Raw genomic sequence first — 21,812 nt, forward strand, 5'->3', positions numbered from 1 at the left:
AGTGCATTTGTCTCTCTGAATTTATTGCTCTTGTTGTATTATGAAGGAGGAGGGACATGAATAACAATGTGGCTGTCCTCCTGAACAACTCCAACCTGAAAAATGTGTTCAGCCTAGATGAGAATCCCATATGTCTTTGGGCTATTTATTGTTTTCTCTGACAGGCAAATAATCTCTCAGCTTTGTACTACATGACAAACTTGCAGCCAGCATCTCCCTAGACTTGTTTTCAGTGTGAAAAAGAAAAAGCGGTCAGCTTCTCGGACAAGCAAGGCCCTTAAATTGGCCCATCAAGTAAACAACCAGGGCCGATGTTGATCATTGATAACATTCCTGGAAGGTGGCTAGACACAAAAGCGAACTAAATACAAACAAGAGGATTCATCAGCAGACGTGTTTGTCTTTTCTGATCAAAGCTGAGCGTAAAACTTAAGCGTTCCCTCTTTTTCCTCCTCTCGCTTCTTCCTGATTGACAACAAGACAAAAGTAAGATGTAAGACTGTTGTCAGACCGAGGTTAGGAAGTGATGAAACACTGAAAAACAGACTGAAAGTAAGGAAGAGAGTCTCCCGTGGGGCCGATGTCTTTGAAGAAAGAGGTCTGATATGCTAGCAAGGTAAATTGTGTTTGTACAGGGATGCCCTCAGAGGCTATGCTAACGTTAAAGAGTTGCCTGTGATGCATACAAATAATCGTAGCTCATGACAAGAGGAGATCAACCGGTCACACTGCTAGCATCTCAGAGGAACAGGCTCTTATGCAGGTCTTTTTTCTTTCTTCTTCTTCTTTTTTTTTTTTTAAATTTTTATAAACATGTACATAGGGCTGCTCAATTAATCGAATTTTAATCACGATTACGATCTGGGCTTTCAACGATCATTAAAAATGACTGAGCCGATTATTAGCCCCTCCCTCATTTATCCGCGACACCTTAAAGGCCGGTCCGTGAAAATATTGTCGGGCATAAACCGTCCGTGGTGCAAAAAAGGTTGGAGACCGCTGATTAAGAGGACCCGAGGGAAGCTCGGAAAGCTAAGCAGAAGTTATTTGGAGAGTGACTGCCGTTGGTTGAAAAGAGAGTTTAAAAAAAAAAAACTAAAGTGGTGTTGCACACTATTTTATATTATTTTTTTAAAGTTATTGTTAACCCTTTAAAGCCGGTCAGAGCAGCACGCTCCGTTTTGCGTAACTATTGTTAAATCCCTGTAGAACCTGAACAGTGTAAGCTAGCGCAATAATTTGTTTTGCATAATGAAACCGGAGGAGTTGTACTTACATCTGATGCCATCAGCTTGTCCTCGGTCACGGTTTCGTTCCACATATAGCTTTGCAAAAATTGCATAAAAAGCGCTTGCAGGAACAAAAACATAATATTCCAGAAACACGCTTTGCCGTTCCTATCAGCTGTTCGTAACACTTCCCACAGTGAAATGATGCACCTGCTGTTTTCTTTGCAAATTTGCATCATAGGATTGTTTTTTGTTTTTCCTGCAGTATATAAAAATTGCTGTATCTCCAAAATAAAACTATGAAGACACTCAAAATAAATTTCCTGTGGTGGGAAACTATTTTTTGCAACTTTATTGTATTTAAAGTTTTGAGGGATAAACCTCTTAAATTTCTCCAAGTAGAAATATATGTAAACAAAACAAAAGCGATTTTCAATTTTTTTTAGTTTATTGCACTTTTTTGCAATTTATGTAATTACTATGGACTTAATGCATACATATTATTAAAATATGGGCTATAACAGTTGTATTGATGTATAGCAACTTGAAATGCTCCCACAAATGGCACTACAGCATGTAAAAAAAATAAATAATATAAGCTCTGGTGGACTTGGTTCTATAGTAGGTCTTAAAGGGTTAAATAAATATCGTCAAATAATCGTGATCTCAATTTCAGTGAAAATAATCGTGATTATCATTTTTGCCATAATCGAGCAGCCCTACATGTACATTTTTTCCCCTTCCCACAGGTACTTTGACTCAGTGGACATTTGTAAGATCCACTCTGACTGGCAGGAGGTGAGACTACAAGGCTGCTTCCCCAGCAAAGCCAATGGGCCAGTCACGGTCACAGCTCTCACTGTGCTGGAGAGGACGGCACTGGAGTTTGCTCTTTTCCAAGAGGGAAGCAGGTAAATAGGACTCTAATCTAAATCTTTCAGTACCCACACATTTTTCCTCCTTGCCCTTTTTTCTCCTAAGCCTCTTCCTCTTCTCTCCAGGCGCTCCGACACAGCCGACAGCCACCTGCTGGACCTGTGCATCATGGTCTTCCGTGCCTCCTTTGGTAGTGGCAACAAGCTGACTCTGGGCCGCCTAATGGCCCACAGCAAGCGAGCAGTGAAGAAATTTGTTGGCTGTGATGTTATGCTGGAGCCAGGGGAGTATGCTGTTGTCTGCTGCGCCTTCAATCACTGGCAGATGAATGTCAGCAGCACAGGGGGTCCACCCACACCCAGTAAGTGTACAGATGCATTGGTCACAGGCAGGGCTTTAGTGTTCTTGCTTGTGAATGTTCGCTTAATGACGAAGGAACTTTAAAAAAAAAAAAAAAAAAAAACTTTAATTTTTGTCTTCATTAATTGTTCTCCCCTCCTTCCCAGTCTCTAGCCCCACCAGTGGAGCAGTACGGCGGCCCAGCCAGGACTTCCCCGGCTACATCCTGGCCATTTACAGCTCTCGTCAGGTGATGGTGGAGCAGGTGGAAGCGACCGCGACCACATTGGCCGACGCGATTATTCTACTCACAGAAAACAAAGGCGAAAGACACGAGGTTAGAAACACCCATTCCAGAAAAAGAGAAGTAGTAAAGCTGCAATAATGCAAACCATATTTGTGTTACTTGCTACAGTCAAGTGAAAAAGGTTTTCACAGAACTCTGTGGGGTCCTGTTAAAAATTAAATATACTCCATGGTTCAGCAGCTACAACTTGGGGGAAAAAAATTTTTTTTCTATATGACTTTATCCCTTTCTTGTTGTGGAGGAATTTGTGGAGCCTGACTGTTCTTATCACTATTAACCACAAATAGCTCAGTTCAGAAACAATCTTTAAGATTCCTTCCTAGTAGAATTACATGAGGTAAAGAGTTTAGGTCTAAATCGCAGCGCTTCCATCTTTTGGAGGTCTGGACTTTGACTGGGCCATTGCAGTCATTCTCTCGTAGAGTTGCTACTGTGCTTGTGATCATTATAGCCAGTTTTGACAAAGATGTATTTAGTTTTTCTCAGGACTGCAGAGAATTCTCTATATAGTTGTAGGGTTTTGTCTCTCTTTGTACCCCCAATCTCCTTCTCACACGCACGCAGTTTTATTGCCTTTCAGTATAATATTACAGTCCAGATGATAAGTATTTGGAAAGTTTTTCTTTTTTATCTCCGGGCTGTGCGCTTCAGCAATTTATTTTGAAGTGAAAGACTACTGCCTGAACGTGTCTGATTTAATTTAAATGTGTTGGAATGAAAATACACAAGTAGATAAAGCTTTTAACACATTGGGATAACCAAAGTAATCAGATAGTTTAACCAACCAAAACCATCATATTTAGTAGATAGTAGCTGTGACAAAGGCATTGGGGATAGCCTTTGTCACAGGTACTATCAGCTTTTTTTATGTGGGGTCTCTTTCACTTTAGTGTGGTTTTAGCTGTTCATTAGCACTTTAACTCGTCTATGATATTCCACTTAGTCACCCTGAAGAGCCTGTTTTGACAGTTGGGTAGTACAGCAGGATGCTGAACTGTCCTCTACAGAGTTTGGCTGAATTTGGGCAATCCTCCCACAAGAATACACTAACAGGATGGAGTATTCTGTCCAGAATGCTCCAACCTACCTCACAGCATTTATCCTGTTGCGTCTAAACATCAGTAACTCACTGTGTTCCCGGTCTATTGGCAGCCATGCTGTACAAGACCAGATCATATTAGAAGTACCTCCATCTCATCTTTGACAGACGAGATAGCTCACTTTGTGTTGTGAGCTCTTCTCTTTTACCCCTCCACTCGTTTCCTTTTTTCAGAACTTGTATAAGAGTTGTTTTTTGGTTTATTGTCCATAGAAGTTAGTTCCACAGCCCTGCATCACAGTTTTTTGGGGGTTTCTTTTGTATTTTTCCTTTGTTTTAACGTATGTGCACACTTTCTTAAGATGGGCCCAACGTCTTTGGTTGCATTAATTCCATAAATTAGTAAATAATGGGGTTGAAAAAGTACATCTGAAACATTAAGAAACATTTAATAGTCTATTGTCCAATCACTATTGGACCACTATCTCCAATTTGGACAGTCTATTAAAAGGAATTCCACATACAAATCTTTGTATATGATGCTGACCTCCTCAAGCTAAAGCACAGAGCCTGCAGAACAAAAACAAATGCACAACAGTCTAAATCCTCACAGTCAGAATGGTTCATACTCATCAATCTGAGGCATCTTACACGCTTGCAAGTCCTGTTCTGCCTTCACACGTGCACGTTTCTGTGCGTTACCTCTTGCACGAGCTCGCGCACGGCCGTTCATACCCAAGGAAACAAATCCTCCTGGCTCTTCAGAACAATGCTTTCCTGAAAGCGCCTGTCACATTTGGTGAATATTTTAGAGGATGGCAGAGCTTTTTAAACACTTGAGATCATCTTTGTTAAATCATTCAGCTCTTCAGAAATTCACAGCTGAGCACTCAGGAGCACATTGCAGCCAGTGCGTCAGCTGTAGCGTTTTAGCAATACAGTTAAATGAAGATTTTCAGTTATTATTAATAAATAATTTGAGCAGTCCCGAGCTGTGAAGAAAGGAGAGCTTTGTGTTAAGAGCAGATAGAGTACAAGTATTGCCCAAAGCTATTTTTCAGACACTGGATGGCATTGCTTGTGCAATTGGATGTGACAGCAAATGACAGCAGCTAAAGTAGTTTAGCTGCACTTGTGTTTGCTTTACTACAAATACAAGTGGCCCTAAAAGAGAACAGCAGCCACTGTTAGAGAGGTAAAGTGGCAGCTGAATGCAGAATGTTTTTTTTTTTAATCATTATTATTATTATTGCATTTTAATAATATTAAACTGATTGCACAGAAGTATTTTTTCTCCATTGAAGCTACTTTGTATTAAGCACATTTCTTCCTATTTCAAAAGCATTTTAAGAGCATTTATGAGCCATACTTACAGAAATGTAGCCACCTCTCTGTAGATAGTTGCCGCAATGCTCTGTAAATCTATGGAATTATAAATACTGTATATATAAACTGTACTATATGGAAGTATATTATACTGTATATATACTATACTATATGGAAATTTAGGATTCTCTCTATATATAATACTATATGTATACAATGTGGAAACATGCATACTATACTTAATGAAAACATAGGATATCCTATGGTTGGAAATATAGAATTCTGTATACTATACTATGTGAGTGCTTTATAGGATACTGTATATATACTATACTGTATTCTTACTAAATAGAAATGTAGGATACCGTGTTCTGTATTTTGCTGACGTAGTATCAGTGGTGCTAGCTAGTGGTGAAATCTGAGGTTTGCATTTAGAAAACAACCCTTCTGCTTTGAAAAATGAAAAAAAAAAACAAGCTTGTTTCCTTGTGTGCTCTCAGGGCCGTGAGGGCATGACATGCTACTACCTGACCCACGGCTGGGCAGGTCTCATCGTGGTGGTGGAAAACCGCCACCCCAAGTACTACCTCCACGTCTCCTGTGACTGCACTGACAGCTTCAACGTGGTGTCCACACGCGGCAGCCTCAAGACCATCGACAGCGTCCCGCCTTTACACAGGTACACAAACCACTCTCTCTTTTCCTCACTTGCGCACAAAGTCAGAAAAGATAACAAGTGCACAGATTAAATTCTCCGGGAACATTTAGGTGCAGCAAATATCCACCACACTTACATGCTTATATAAACACAGTGATCTCACAGGATTAGTGCGCTGTGTTTCTTAATAAACTACCCCAGGCTGGTCTCAGCACAGTTAATATCTGCTTTTGTTTTCTGCTGGTCTCTATTGTGTTTCTCGCACTTCTCCAGGCAGATAGATGCTGGGAGAATCAAGCGTGCAGAAGCCGTTTACATGTTATTAGTTTTCTGTTTAACAGCATGAAATCTTCCAATAAGGGAAAATTGAGGGCTTTACCTGTCACAAAGTTACAGCCCATATAATGGCAAACTGTAAAAAGTCACCATGCATGAAGCTGCTCTTGTCATTTTCTCCATCTAAAAAGAACATAGTGTCACTTTGCTTGCCTAAAAAGCTACTATCGCAAACTATCACAGTCTCATATTTCGCTCACTTGCTTTATACGATTCATAGGTGAAAGCATTTAGTGGCAATGTAATCATTCAAAAGAAGACCATATCCAATTCATATTCATAGAGGTGTGAGTAGCACAGTCATGGGCAGCAAGCCTTTATTATTTCTCACCATATGTCACCATATTATCCCAGTTTGTCTTGAAAACAGAATGAATCATTGGTTCTGATTAATCAGCTTGGTTTTCTCCACATGTGGGTTTAGCTTCTTCGAGCAGTTCTCACATCACTTCAATTCAGTTAATTGAAACTCATTTTAATTATTTTGACGAGGGAGTGGGATGAAACGACTGTGGCGCTCTTGTCCGTCAGCAGCCATCGGATAACTGTTGTAGCCGTTTGTTTTGCCACTTTTCGTCAGAAGCTGTAGCTGCACTTTTTAAATTTTCTTCCATTAATGCATGATTAAATTAAATGACGCTGCACTTTTCTCCTGAATGACGAAGGAGAAATGATGCTGGAGAGTTGAACCAATTCCCCCCTGTGGTTGTTTTCAGTCTCTTACTTTTGTTTCATACACAAGGCACGATTGAAGACCACTGTGTTTGTATTCACTCTACCTGCATTTAAATGTCAACAACAATAGCTCGAAGGCTCTCTCTCTCTCCCTGCAGGCAGGTGCTGGTGGTGCTTTCTCAGCTGGAGGGAAATGCCGGCTTCTCCATCACCCACCGCCTGGCTCACCGCAAGGCAGCCCAGGCCTCCCTGGGAGACTGGACCCCCACCAAGGCCACACACAGCCCCCAGCTCACCCCGGACATTGACGGCCTGCACCGACCCCGGCCTCTATGACCACCGCCCACGGCCTCTATGACCACCGCCCACTTTATCCCAGACTCACTTGCTCTAGTCCAATAAACTGTCAGACCACTGGAAAAATCAGACAAGGTTAGGCACAGTGTGTGGATCCCTAAAATGCAGAGAAAGATGCGTTTTTTTGCATCTCTTTGGTGGTGCATCTGAATGTGAAGCATGACGGGAGAGGGAAACGTTTAGTTGCTCTCTTCCTAACGCTCCATGGATGCTCGAGATTTTGTCCGGACTGCACATGCTCTGTCTGTCCCTTGCCAACTGGATGTGCCATTTGAGGATAAAATGAGCGACAGGGGAGTACTAAAAAAACCAAACAAACAAAAAACCCCACAATATTTCACCCCGGCACCTGAGAGGATCCAGTTCTGACTACTTAACATTCTGGACATTTTGTATAGCTGGCAGCACCTGCTGTATGTGAAACAGATGTCAGGCCTCAGTTTGGTATGCTTGGAGATGACCCTGCTTTCAATGAGCTTCAAAAAAAAAAAAAAAGCCGGGGTGAGGTGCTGAAACTACTGAGCCATTGACCGGCCCACGGACCATGAGCCAACCACCAGATCAGACACTTCCCCCTCCCCCCGTGTCGTCCACCAAGACTGCTAACAAAGTGGGCAGACTTCTGGGGGGGGTTTATCGCCCCTATCCTCAGTGCGGTACTTTATGAGCCAAACCCCAGTGATTTTACCCATGAAACATACATGTCCTGTATTTTTACATTTTTGGAAAACATCTCAGTGTGAGTTTAACTTGTTTTATACACAACCCTCATTGCCTCTTGTCCATATTTGTGTTAGGGTTTTTTTGAGGTTGTAGACAAAGCCATCATTCATAAGGTACTGTTCCCTCTCCGTGGCACAATCTCTAGCTCAGGACCAAACCTGTGATTTGTACAGTAAGCTGGATTGGCAGGTGGATGGTGCCCAAGAAGCTGCAATAGCATCTTTTCACTGTTGTCTCCACTGTTTGTGATGTTAGTGGGGTCATGTTTGTAGAGACTGTAAGGTTTTTATCTTGTGAAATACTGAGCCGTGATGGAATCACCTGGCCTCAGTTTAGGGTCTCATCGCTGGAGGGCTTCTCGTCCACTTCAGAAGACAGTTTATATCTTTCCCCATGAATTAAAATTTATGTGTATGGCACCTCCTCCCAGTCATCGCCCTCCTGCATATTACATGAGTCTTACACTTGAGGTTTATAACACCCAGCAAATTGCATCTGATCTTGTTTGGTACAGAAGGTGAGTTTAGTGTCTGTTTCCCACGCTTGCACAGTTTGCCAGCATGTCAGTTTGTACTATAACGTGCTTAGGGAGTACTGGAGTCGCTATTGGCTGTTTGAACAGCCAGTTTGCCATGGGGGAGCTCTTAAGAGGAGCTGCCGAGTTTACTTTGGGAGGGCAGGGACCACTTTTGTTTGCTTGGGTGCAGCGCGAGCGTCTGGGCAATCCTCCCACAAGAATACACTGACAGCTTGTTAGCAACAACACAGAGTCCTCGTGAAATAACAAATGATCATTTTGTCAGACTCTGTGCACACACAGCGAGACAGGAAAGAGACCCCCGAGATGGGTTGTGACACAGAAAATAGTTCTCTCTGAGTGTGCTCGTTCAAGGGATAGCTGTTTTACGTAGGTCCTTATATATAGGGTCACGGTTTTTTGTTTTTTTTTCCCCAGTGTCAAAGCCATTACTCCTCATTCATCATGCCCTCACCATGGCAACATAGATGTCTCATCAGACAGAGGGGAACAATTAACATGGTACTATAGAGACAGGATTGAGTGGGAGACTTTTTATTTTAAAAACTATGTCTTACTGTTAATTTTGTGGTGAAATGGAGAAAAACTTGAAACCTAATAAGCAAAAATCCAGCAGCATTCATACAGTTAATGATTAAAAGGGAGAAAATTTGATTTATTTATTTTTTTGTTGTTGTTTTTTGTATCTAAATCATTTTAAATGTAAAGAAATTACAATTTTATCATATCATTCATATCATCTCATTTTTCTCCTTTTACTTTTAAAATCATTGATGCTAAATGGCTGCGCTGTGTCCCGATGCTTGCAGTGCAACGTTTGTTTTTAACGAAACCCAGAGCTCAAGTAACTGTAAATATGCTTTCCAAAGAAACATCAATGTGTAATGACCACTTTCAGATGTGCGTCCCCATCTGGCCCTGTGTGCATGTGTGAGAATGTGCGGTCGCAGCCACGTAGCTGCTTCAGTCCCTGTGTCTTAATTTATTCATACAAGTGATTTGCAGCCCTGTTTTTCTGAAGCTGATGAATGACAGATAAAGGAATGTAACGAGGCTTTTACAGCTTCACTCTGAGCCCAGATGGATTGACGTGAACCTGCACTGAAACGACTGCGAAGGCACCTCAAAATCAAGCGTCTCTGCTGGATCACTTTTACTTTTTACAGGAGTTTTAAGTTTTGTTTGCTGGTCTTCTGTTAGGTCCTGTCCGTAGCTCTTCTGTGCTTTAGGAGCGCCCCCTGCTGCTGAATAGAAAACAACCAGAGAAGAGGTGGTCACTGACAGACCCATCCAACCCCCCCTTTTTTTCCTTTCCTCCTTTTTCTTTTTTTGACCCTCATTGTAAATTGTACAATTTAGACAGAAAACTGAAAACTTAAGTCAGACTAAAGATTTAAAAGCAAAAAATGACCGTTTGAAAAAAGAAATTAAAATATGATAGTAGATACAAAAAAGTAACCTAATGCTGAAAATAATGAACTCTAAAGAATGTGATATATATATATATATAAATATATATATATAGACATATAAATATATTTTATTGATCCTCTTTTTTTGGGAGCGGGGACGTGGTATATGTGTACAAAAATATGTATGTTTAATTTTCAATCTCAGGTTCCAATGGACCAAATAAAAATTTTTTTAAAAATGAAAAGGCTTTGGTGATTATTACGAAGTAGTATTTCCTTTATGTATACAGATTTATTTATTTATTTTTAGTTTTTGGAACTCATAGAAATAACCTGATGCATGCGCATATTTAATTTTTTTTCCTGTTCAGGAAAAAAATAAAATAAAAAGATGAAGTCAAAGCTTTCAAGCTGCAGGGGAAAAAGCACTGACTAATTGAAAGAGCAGTGTATTTCCATATCAAACGTGGTTGGGTTTTTTTTTTGTTTTGTTTTGTTTTTTTTTAAGCATATACATTGGTTTCTTCACTTTTCACTGAGCTTTACAGATCTGTTTTCTGGTGTGTTTATCAGTTTCTAGCCTGTAATGTGCATCGTTTTCATCTCTGAGCCCCCTCTCCCCTGCTGAGAGCATATTTTTTTAGAACATCTCTTTGGTACATAAACTACTTTAACATACAGCCTTCCTCCTCTCTCACCCCATCCTAATTTAGCTGATTTGAATCTTCACCCACCCCTCCCTTCTCTCCCTCCTTTTTCTAAAAATGACCTGCTCCCCACTCCACTCCTCACTTTTTGGCTCCTGCACCCACCTCCAAGGCAACCCCTCCCTGCCCAAATCATCCAGTCCCCCCCACATCCTCTTCATTTAACCTCATATGACAGGAGTCCCCAACCCTCCCACTTTGGCTCACTTTTGCAAAACCCAGCAGACACACCAGAAAGGCTCTCCGAGGTTGTGACATCCAGCATAAGGAGCTGTCAGCCCCTTTCTAGAATCATCTAGGAGGAAGCCTCTTCTAATTTGGAAACGAACAAAGGTACGGCCACGATCATATCTTCTAACATAGCCAGGGCATCTTCATCGTTAGCAGCAATGCTCAGACTAGTGAAAGGTCTGTGTACGCTAAAATGCAAACAGTGGTCAGACCAATGAGGAGAGAAAAGTGAAAACTTGCCCTTCTCATGGGAAACCTGTTCACTTCTAAGCCCTAGCTTCCCTGCTGCTGTGCAGATATGAAATAACCAATTAGATATAAGCCTCTGAGTTTAGTCTGCACACATGATTAAGGTTAAATCACCCCAGTACATGATATGAAATTGAAAAGATGCAGTATCCCCTCAGAGTGGAAGGAAACTTTTCCGGGAAAGAGGACTGCTGTGAGTAAAGACTAGGGTCTCTGTGTGAGAGGGGGAATTTATTGTGCTGTTCTCAACAGAATATTGTGTATTGCTGCAAACTGCTTGAGGTTTAGTGCGAGGGGAACGTTTTCAGCTGCTTCCAGACAGGTAGATATATTTGATCGCAAAAAAAAAAACACGAGTGGGGAAATTACAGCCATACATTATCATTATTTTAAGCACAAATTCAACACTTGCTTCCAGTAAATTCTAAAGAAGGACGGAAGGAGGTATGTGAGCTAGAGATGTAGGAGTGCCACCACCAGATGATCACATTTCTCGCCCATCCTGTCCAGCTAATAAATCATTTGATATTCAACCCGCGGAGGGCACGGGATGTGAGGATTTCCATGAAGGGCAGAGGTACAATGACTCACCTCGAAGAGCATGCCTAAATAGAGCCTTGGCTTGTCTCAGATTTGTGTGAGCTTCTTGTCATGAGAGTTCTCATCGGGGCTTTCAGGTCAGCGAGTGTAACTGAGGACAAGGTTTGTGTGTTTCCTTCACAGCATTTCACATAAGTGAAAGGAAGGAATGTGTATGAGGCTGATTAATGTAAGGCCACTTTCACTGTGGCTTGGTGAAAATCTGGGTCTCAAACAGTCCAGTACACCTGCTAACCCAGTCATCATAAAACAGTCAGTGCAGTGCGAGTGTAGTGTGGTGGTTGGGTTGGGTAGTAAAAAATAATACTTGAGTGGCATGGAACGGTATGTGTCCCTGCACCAAAGTCCCCATTTACAGCCCTGCTTCTTCTCATTTGTCAGTCTGACCACTGGCTCTGCTCTGTGTCTGTTACTAAGCAGATAACAACACACAAAATATAAACCAGCATGTTTAAACTGAAGACCTGGTGTTAATAAACCATGCAGTGCATATGTTTATATAGTTATTTAATGCTTCGTTCTTCTCCAGTAGAAAGTGTAGGCCATAATAATGGCATCCCAGATCCCTGCACTGCCACAGTCCTACACTCCGGGGACTGACAGCGTCTTTTCTGACCAGTCTGGCTTTTACTCTCTGGACTCCAACGTACCTGGACTCTCAAAGGTGATTCTCAACAAGCTCAACCTGAAGGACTACGGAGAATACAGGTTTCCAATTTTCATTTTTTCTTCTTTTTTTCCAACGTTCATAACACCCAGACTGCTTTGATTGGTTACGCTTTAGAAATTTGCACAAATTTCACATGTCCTACGTGCTCAAAAGTTGCCCTTTATGTCACTTTAACACCACAGATTCTTGAGCATGTGTCTTGCTTGGCAAATGATTTAGTGTCTGACTCTAATCAGGGCTGTACTCGAAGGGAAGGCTAGAGGAATCTCATTCCGCAACTACAAAGAGATGTTCCAGAGGATGGAGGAAACTTTCAAGTTCTGCGCCGGCTGTAACGAACTCCCCGAACATCTCGCCGAGGGACAGACCCTGAAGCGCTGCGTGAAGTGAGTGCAAACTGCTCCCTGTTGCGTTTGATTTACAGTATTCTGTCATTAACGCCGATTAACAGCAATCGTTGTTTACAGTCTGAATATTTTCTGGAAATTAAATCTCCACTGTTCTCTGGACATTTCTGTCACCACACAGCCAGGATCTTGTTTTGATGTTGTTGTCCAATAGCTGTCATGTGTGAGGCATTACCAGCTGCCGCTGTATCAGCAACGGAATGATAAGCCACCCAAGTGTGGACAACACTACAGAGGTGGATAATGGCCAATGGCAAATATAGCTAAGTCCCCTGACTGTGATTCATCTCTCTGCAACTCTGCAGCTTATTAAGAGCAGCTTAATGCAGTTCATATGTCACACCATCAGAGAGAGTGCTCAAGGAGAATATTGAGGAAAAAGCAGCAGAAAACACTGCAGTGCATTTTCGTGAGCTCCTAATTGTTTTTGTGCCTCGTTTTTCTTTGGCCCTCCGGCTCCCTGCTTCTTTTTTGCGTCCTTTCCCATCTCTGATTCATGCCGACTCATTCATGCTGTCGTACAGGCGCGTTCCCTTGAAATTCTCAGCTGCCTCTGCCTCTAACCTCTTACCAGTAGCAGGAGGCATTTAGGCGCACAAAAAACGGAAATGCTGACAAGTTATACCCTCGAGACCTTTGACATTAGAATTACCACCAGCGTTAAATCAGTAGTGCTGACTTTCTAATGCCGTCCTAATCCTCATTCTTTTTCGCTTTCCTCTGTTTATTAATCTCTTGGGAAATGGTTCACACTTTAACTTTCAAGGGCACCTTGTTTTTCTCACCCGTGTTTTGAGTCACTTCTTCTACTTATAAGCCTCTTTTGGAGAATTGGTACTAGCATTAGTATTAGCAAAGTGCACCGTGCTGGAACACGGTGGCTGATAAATGATTTTATGTAAATGTGGGGTGCCTCTAAGGCTGCAAATGGCTGCAAGGTAAAGTAATATAGTCTCCCAATGCAGCAGCTGCTGCTGGCTGTCAGACCACTACGCCAACACATTGCCTCATCATCATGCATGCTGTGTGACAACACAAAGGCCTGCATCCTTACTGAGAGGTCATAAATGCCTGCTTTTACCTAGTATGCCCCTGTTTTATTTATTTATTTATTTTTTCCCCCAGCAGCTGCCAAAAGCAGGTCAGAATTCATCTTCAGTCTCATTAGTTTCTCACTGCACAGGAAGGTCAACATATTGGTTCTGTATGTAAGAAGCTATTTGTGACTTGGCACAAGCAAAACATTCTAACTGGTGGCCTAGTAATTAAGGAGCTCTCTTGATATACATTACGCTGCATGGAGTACTCATAAATATTTTTACTCTTTAGCTAATACTTAGCATGAAATACCTAAAAGCTTAGATAGTTTAGCGTAATACAAAATTAGAACCAGTAGGGTGACCAGAACCCAACATGCTAAATGTAAAATAAAGTGTGTGTTTCTGCAGGACTTGTGGTGCCTTACATTTTCCCACCCTGGGAGTACCGTAGGCAGCATGAGATGGTGATATAGTCACCTGTGGGAGACACAAGATGACAACCTTTGCCACTATCTTCACAGACATTAAATAAAAGCTGGGTTTTCAGAAACTAGAGACAAACAAAATGTGCAGGATTGTCTCAGTAGGTGAGAAGGGAGGGAAAGGTATAAAAATACTGTGCGCTTACCTGCTTACCCTACTATATTTCCATGCTCACCTTCTGAGTGTGGCTTTTCTTGGCAATAGATTGGACTTTTTGAGCTTAAATTAGGAAATCCATATACAGCCAAGTATGCAGTCCTGCGAAAGTCTAAGAACACCACATCATTGTTTTGGCTAGCTTAAAGAACCACTGCTAGCAGCAATAACTTGAAGTGATCGCTTTCTGTGTGACTTTATCAACCTCTTGCATTGTTGTGGAGGAATTATGGCACTCTGTTTTTATAATGCTACTGTCATCAATATTTAAGCTGCAAAATGAGACCTGTAGAGTCTGAGAGGTAGCTAACTGCAAATAGCACTGACATTTCATGGTCTGACCTTGGGGTGAGGATGGTCGGACAACCACCACTGAAAAGATTGCAGCATTGTGTTAAACATGTACCTGAATGTTCCAAAACAAACTGCTGAAGGTGGAGAACAGTAGAAGTATGGAGAATTACAGTTTCACAAATAAAGTAATGCTTTTGCTTACCGTCTTCTTCTTCCCCACACCAGTTTTTCACTATGTTACCATTGTTCTTCGGTTTTCCACCAGGTGTTTGAATGTATACTACTGCACTAAGGACTGTCAAAGAAAGGACTGGGCTCAGCATAAAAAGGTTTGCAAGATATTGTGGCTGGTGGCAATTGACAGACTAGTGGAGTGGCTAATGTTCACAGGTGAGAAATTAAAAGGTGGTGCTGCTGAAATGAATTCACATCTCCATGGCTTAAATTTTCCTTTTCTTGAGAAAAAATTATATTTCAGCCTGCTTTTTGAAAGCTGTATCATATATATCAACACATTTGTACCCCTCCCTCACCAAAAAATGGGCTCATTGCCTCGGGACAGCAATGTGCAGTTTTCTGTATATTTATGAAGTAGATTTGTTTGCTTTTATATCCTGCCACTCAGCGCTCCTAAAAATAATAACACTCTCTGATCGGAGTCACTACTCCAACACACTTGAGTCGAATAATCACAACAAGCAGCCCCAAGGACCTGAGTTTGGAAGCGCTGTTTTCCTGTTATCCCCGTAAGAAAAATGGTCTAATGGCATAATGATGCCCTGAGGCAACGAACCAGAAAAAGCTGTTTTAGTAAATACATGAAATCCAAATCTGTCTTTAAACAAACAACTATACTTGGTCACATATTCATGCATATACACACATTGTCTTGTTATAGTTATTTCAATTTTGAACATGCATACATATGATATTAGTTTTAGCAGTAGCTAACATTGAGTTGCATGCAGAATTAGTTCCTGAAAGAGAAGAGAAGTGAAATTTTTCTCTCCTAAATTTCTGTCATAGTTGACCAGTGTTTTGCTATCTGACTTTAAAAGCCTCTGTGGACCTACAAACTTTGTAGCTCAATCATAGTATTGTACCACTGTTACAGGAGACCTCCCCATCCCTACTGAGAAGTGGACCAAGTCAGCTGGTGAGGTGAAGAACTGGGACGACTGGCTTTCCAAGCAGGGGGATCTTACACCACGCCTGAACACGGTCTTGTCCGGTGCCAACATGGCGGCCCTTTGGAAAAACGCCTCCAGACCTCGACCGGATGATGCTGACCTGCGACAATCCTTATGGCGAATTCAGAGCGAGTTCCTCTCTCGAGTTCTCACGGTGGGCTTGGCCGTGCAGCACTTTAAACTGGACCCATATGACAAACCAGTCACTGTTCACCTAGTGGGGACATCTCACAATGAAACCATGGGAGCCAGACTGACCGACTACGATGAGCTGAACCACATGTTCCCTGGACACCAGGGGATCGAAATAGTCATGGTGGGGCCTGAGGTGGTGGACGGCCCCATCATGAGACCTCCTCTCAGGGCATTTGGCCCCAAGCACAGAGTCTACATCAGCGCCTACAAGGCTCTTTACCATCAGTTCTGGGAGGATATGGTGGTTAAACAGGAAGCAGCCAAGCCGGACCTGGTGGTTGGATTTCATCCTGGTATGTATTCTAATAATCCCACAAGACATCAACGAAGAGTGCAATTTTGAGAGAATTTTAACAGTGGCCTGAATTGAAAATGAATTTAGATTAAGACCTTAATGACTGCTGCAGCTATTTTGGACTGAAGCGATGGCTTGTCTTCCTCTACATGTGTTTGGCAGCTACTTCCTTCAGAGAACAGAGAAAGCAGGAAACCTGTAGCTCACTGGATCTGGCCCATTCATTAGTGCCAGGCCTTTATTGGGGATTTGGGTGATTAAGGGGAGCAGCTGTAAAAGAGTTTGGCTTGAGATAGCTGGAGTCAGCATAATGTTAGTAAGCTCTCCTTTTGAAGAAGTGTCTCAGTCTATCACTGCCTGCCCTCTCGTGTGCAAAGTCATTGATTTGAAGCCGTCGGGGGACAGCTACATTTAAAGCTTTTGGAGTAGAACACAAAGGGTAACTGAAAGTCTTGACACCTACTTCCCCGTTTATACACTTTCACTGACAACCACCTCATTAAAGCCGCACTATAACCCAACGCCCTTTTAAGCTTTTGCACTGAGTCTGTTCTTTGACCTTTTAACCTGCAAATCAGCAGTAAAGCCCCAACCCAAAATGCACCTGTAACCCTGGCTCGGTTATCGCTACAGGCTCCAGTGGAGCTAAATATACAGGAATCAGTCATCCTGAGAGTAAACTGCCTGAGAGCCTGGCTGCAATTCATACTGCAAAGCTGGCAGAGCACTGCATTATGACACTGTTTAGGTGATAGGCGCGCAGGCAGCGTGACGAAAGGAGTAAAAAAGAAGGTGTGTGTGTGTGTGTGTGTGTGTATGTGCTGAAGTCACAAGAGAATGAGAACCGGGGGAAAGGGAAAGCTACTAGAAAAACACATTTACAAAATAAACTATGGAGATATTGACCTTTGAGAATAAGAGGGAGAAGGTAATGTCAGCTTTCAGAAAGAAGATTGATGTGGGATATGTAACATTAACCATACAGGGATACAACGCCCCCAAAACAGGTGCCTCATAAATGCAAAAAAACCCATCCAGACTTCTTTTTGTTGTCCATGATATAAACTGGATTTTCACAGCTATATAACACTTTCTTGTTGCCTGGTTTGTTTGTTTTTTTTTAAAGTCTATTATCATTAATAATTACCATATGGCCCGAATTTACTGCTGCCAGGCAATTATGGCAGTCGTTACCAGTCAGGCTGTAGCCTGTCTTTGTCGCTTTGTCTCCTGGGGTATGGTTTAAACCTCTAAACGCTTACTCCGTGTTAACAGCTTTCTCGTCACGATAAGTAACCGCTGGGGTGTTCATATCATGGAGTGCATTAGTGAAATTGAAATCGCCCTCCACCTCCAGTTTGAGTTCCCGGGAAAGATGAGGCGCTTGATAACATGACGCCATCTCTGTGCCACGCTGTCACATTTCTTGTATACACCCCCCGGTATCTGCAAACATGTTTCTCACATGTCCACTTTCCCGTTAATGCTGAGTAAGATATAACCACGTCCTTCTCTGTGGTAAAATAATAATAATGCAAGCACAGGAAAATTCTCTTGTTTGCTCGGTTTTGTCTCACTCGGGGACACTTAAGCTGGATGGATTTACAGTATTTGCTGCCATGGCAGGCTGGAACCTCACTAATCCGGTTGAAGGGCAAACTTTTCACCATAATACCCCATCGCCACCCCGCACCACAAAAATCTGACTTCTGATATAAACCCGAGTCGGGGGAAAGTGACATCTGTCAGTTAATATACCCGAGGATTATGCAAGCAGCCCGTCCTAAATGTAGCCGGACTGCTGTGACTGTCTGTGTGACTGACTGGCGAGTACCACACATTTTCAGCTGGTGTGATGCTGAAAAGAAAGATTTAACAAGCTTCCCAATGTCCAGCTAAAGCTCACAAACGAGGTCCGCTTGCTTGTGGCAAAGCTGCCGTCTTCACATCGACACCACAGGTGTGTCAGCATCAGTGAAGCTGGATTATATAATGCTGTTTACTTCAGACCTCAATCCTGACACTGACACTGCAATACACACCTGTCAATAAACTGCTGCGGAGGAACACGACAGCCAGAGATTCCTTGGTTTATTAATGAGATTAGGTATGCCCAGAAGGGATTGTAATCAAGCTAACAAGAGAAACACATGGTTTGCTGGAGCCTAATCAAGTGTACTCTGTTCCATCTTTACCTCATTGACCAAAAGGAGACTGAGACTGACTGTTTTCTCTGTCAGTTTGTTGTTTTAATCTTTTAGCTTCCAGATGCCTCATTTTTTTTAAAGAGTGGAGCATCTAGCAGGAATAAGACGCACATATTTACTTTACCAGGATTATATTGGAGGATGGGAAAAGATGAAAGGAAGATAGAAGTGCACTCTTGTTTTAACAGTGTAGTGGGTAACAGGCCATAAGCAAATGTGATACTAATTATTTAATATTTCTAATAATTAGCATGTTTGTGAACCTACAGCATACAGGTTCACGTGTTTGTTTTTAACTCAGGGTTCCACGCTAACCAGGGTCTGATAGAGGGTTGGCTGCCCACTCTGCTGCTGCTCAGAGACTATAACATCCCTTCCTTCTTCACCATGTTCAGGTAAGTCATGCTTCTGTGGCTCTAATTGCTTGGATTGCATTTTATGTAGCAGGCTTAATAAAACCTCTCACTCTCTTGAATATTTGAAATTCTTTGCGCTTGAGGGACTTCATTAACTCGTTTTGTATACCATCTGCTAACTCCAGAAAAAAAGAAAGTCAGAACTGTCGGAGATTGTTGATGAACATACAGTGCTATGCAAAACTTTTCATTTCTTTATGTTTTGATAGAAAAATTAGAAATAGGTTCCACATTTTATTGAGATGTGCAAACACACATGGAATTACACTACAGAAGGCAAAAGCAGAGTTTGTATAATTCTAAGGAACTCAAATGTCAATATTTGGACCACCTTTATTCTTCAACACAGCCTGAATTCATCATTACATTTAGGATCTGTTGCCTCCTCTTATGTTTAATATGTCAAGAAACCTTAAGAACGGCTCCCTGACAGCCACCCTTCCACTGAGACCATTTCTGATGAGGCTTTTGTGAACAGTAGATGATCCACTGATGGTCCAGATGCCTTGTTCAGGTCATGTGTCAGGTCTTCGCTGGATTTCTTCCTATTTCTTAAGGCCATAGCTATCGGATTCTGTTCATCTGCTGCAGATATGCATTTTTAGGGCCTGACACTTTAGCCCAGTTTTCTGCTCTACTGCTTACCTAGCTGCCTTCATTACCTTCGGATAGTTATCTCTTAAACATTATTCCTCTATACCTGTTTCCAATTTAGTTTTTTTGTTTCTTTACAAAGGCCAAGTAGAAGAAAAGATTTGTTTCTTTTACAGCAGGAGCTCTAAACAGAATCCCCCCTTGTAGAGTATAACGGGATGAAATTGCACAGTTCTGATACTCCAGTCTTTCACCCTTTGTTGATGCCGTTTTGCCAAAACGTCTGTTTTCTTGTAGCCGTTTGTGTTTCTTAAGCACTCACGATTCACACGCACAATAAAACGAAACTTCAACCTAAATTTGAGTATTTTCACACCTCTTTTGTCTCCACAGTGAGATGGAGCTCAAGTACTCACTGGAGATTCTGCTGGAGCTGGAGATGCACATCAGGGACAGTGGGCCCAATCCATTCACCTCACAGAAACCAGAGCAGGTCCAAGCCTGTCCTAACAAACCCCTCGTCTACTGCAACTCTCATTACGTCAGTTTCCAGGGACTGCTTCCACAAGAAGACCTTGAGGGCCGAGGTGCAGATGCTTAGAGTCCACAGTGAAACCTATGAAGGTAACTCAAAGCCTTCTTTTTGGACCTGACAGATTTGCAGGTTTCCTAAAGTCCTTGGGGGACTTTCTGCAACCTGTCAGAGATGGCCATAACTCTGCTGGACACTGAATCATACCTCTGGCATTGGGAGTGAAGGAAAAATAATCTTCACTCCTTCCAGAGTGTGCTAAAAACTATCTTTTAATTCTGATATGTTTACCTAATGAGGAAGAAGCCAGCAGTGTTTGGGGGGGTAAAGCACCAGCGGATCCCAGAGGTTTCTACTCGCTTCATTATGCAGGGTGACATGACGACTGTTGGATATGAAGAGTCACTGTTGTACCTACATTATGTGACCAAAATTAGCTTCATCGTCACTTAACGACTTCCTGTGATTTGTTCTGCGGCACGAGCGAATTCCCAAACATCACGCTGGCTGCACACGAATTTAACACACAATCTCAAATAACGCCTATATAAATGACAGCATTATCAAAGAAGCTGAGGTTCCTTTGAGATTTGTGATGGTTGTGAGTTTTTCTACTTTATCGTGTGGATTTGTCTCTGCTTTGTTGCTCAAATTTGAGTCTTTAGTTCTTGAAAAAGAGTTGTGCTGACAGCAGAGAGCTCTACTGATGCACATTAAAGTAACATTTCTTTATCAATGCCTCTGTTTACTGTGTGTTGTCTTTTATTAAGGTTTATCATCATGTCTAATAGCATTTTTAATGGTGGTAATCACTTAAGCGTGGTAAAATATAATAAACACACCATTACTGTTTTGATTACAGGCCCAGTATTGCTGTATTGTAATGTATATTTTTTTAAAACTAGGGTATTAAAGGATATTTTCACATGTGCTAAACGGAGGTCTGTATTGGCAAGTGAGTTTTATTTGACAGGTACGTTTTATTTACTGTGGAATAAACAACAATTACCATACATTAACCTTCACTCTCTCCTAGCCCATCTGCCTCTCTTAAAAAACATCACGAGCCCCGTTTTTCAAATAATCATAAAACAATTTATAGCCAGTCTGAAACCATCGGACACAAAACTGAACAATGCTTTTTAAAATTAACACTATTATGTTATAAAGCATGGACAAAAAGCCGAATTCTGCCCTCAGTAGCAAATGGCACATAGATCCACCGTAAAGAAAAATGTATTGTTTCATCCTCATTCAAAATGTTGATCTGGTGTCATTTCCCCACATAACCATCTCTAACTGTCACAGAAGACTTTTTTAAAAAGAGAAAATATCCAGTGAGCATCGGCTCTCTGAACAAAATGAAGTGCGTGGGGAACAGAAGAGCACATCTGGCATCACTCCTGTCAGCTAGGAACAGAAAACTGAGACTACACTTCACACACGCTCACTGAAATTAGACAACAGATGATTGCAAAAGCATTTCCTGGTCAGATGAGTCTCAAATGCCGCAGCCTACCTGAGCAATTACTACTGACCGTGTCCACTTCTTTATGACCACAGTGTACTCATCTTCTAATGATTGCTTCCAGCACGATAACAAAACTCAAAACATCTGAAACCGGTTTCTTGAACATGACAATTAGTTCTCTTTATTCAAATGGCCTCCACAGCCACCAGCTCGCAATCCAGTCGAGAACTGTCAGGATGTGGATGTATAGGAGATTCTCA

The 21,812-nt window shown here is 41.9% G+C and overlaps 2 protein-coding genes across 4 annotated transcripts in view; both read left to right on the plus strand.

Moving 5' to 3' along the window:
- capn15 (calpain 15) overlaps positions 1–7,759 on the plus strand; it is a 43,271-nt gene extending 35,512 nt beyond the window's left edge. For both annotated transcript variants that reach the window (XM_085416216.1, XM_085416215.1), the window contains exons 8-12: positions 1,979–2,140; positions 2,231–2,466; positions 2,612–2,781; positions 5,617–5,795; positions 6,944–7,759. In XM_085416216.1, coding sequence (XP_085272342.1) covers positions 1,979–2,140; positions 2,231–2,466; positions 2,612–2,781; positions 5,617–5,795; positions 6,944–7,121 — 925 coding nt within the window. In that variant the 3' untranslated portion in view covers positions 7,122–7,759. The remainder of the gene's footprint in view (positions 1–1,978; positions 2,141–2,230; positions 2,467–2,611; positions 2,782–5,616; positions 5,796–6,943) is intronic.
- Positions 7,760–10,667: 2,908 nt separating this feature from the next.
- On the plus strand, positions 10,668–21,070 carry mss51 (MSS51 mitochondrial translational activator). 2 transcript variants are annotated; one of them, XM_085416217.1, is made up of 7 exons: positions 10,668–10,855; positions 12,132–12,310; positions 12,509–12,658; positions 14,918–15,042; positions 15,767–16,330; positions 18,841–18,934; positions 19,943–21,070. In XM_085416217.1, the coding sequence occupies exons 2-7, from the start codon at positions 12,153–12,155 to the stop codon at positions 20,148–20,150; spliced, it is 1,299 nt and encodes a 432-aa protein (XP_085272343.1). In that variant the 5' UTR covers positions 10,668–10,855; positions 12,132–12,152; the 3' UTR covers positions 20,151–21,070. The 2 variants fall into 2 exon arrangements, with proteins under 2 accessions (XP_085272343.1, XP_085272344.1); XM_085416218.1 differs by having other exon boundaries at positions 12,135–12,310.
- Positions 21,071–21,812: the final 742 nt, after the last annotated feature.

The sequence above is a fragment of the Rhamphochromis longiceps genome, linkage group LG8 (genome assembly GCF_057381845.1).
Source record: "Rhamphochromis longiceps isolate RC_006_pf linkage group LG8, R_longiceps_female_GT1.1, whole genome shotgun sequence".
Taxonomy (NCBI): Eukaryota; Metazoa; Chordata; class Actinopteri; order Cichliformes; family Cichlidae; genus Rhamphochromis; species Rhamphochromis longiceps.

Coding starts and splice junctions, on each gene's coding strand:
- mss51 (XM_085416217.1), top strand. CDS start 12,153: ATGGCATCCCAGATCCCTGCACTGCCACAGTCCTACACTCCGGGGACT. Junction 12,659..14,917: donor ACCCTGAAGCGCTGCGTGAA/GTGAGTGCAAAC, acceptor GTTTTCCACCAG/GTGTTTGAATGTATACTACT. Junction 16,331..18,840: donor GGTGGTTGGATTTCATCCTG/GTATGTATTCTA, acceptor TTTTTAACTCAG/GGTTCCACGCTAACCAGGGT.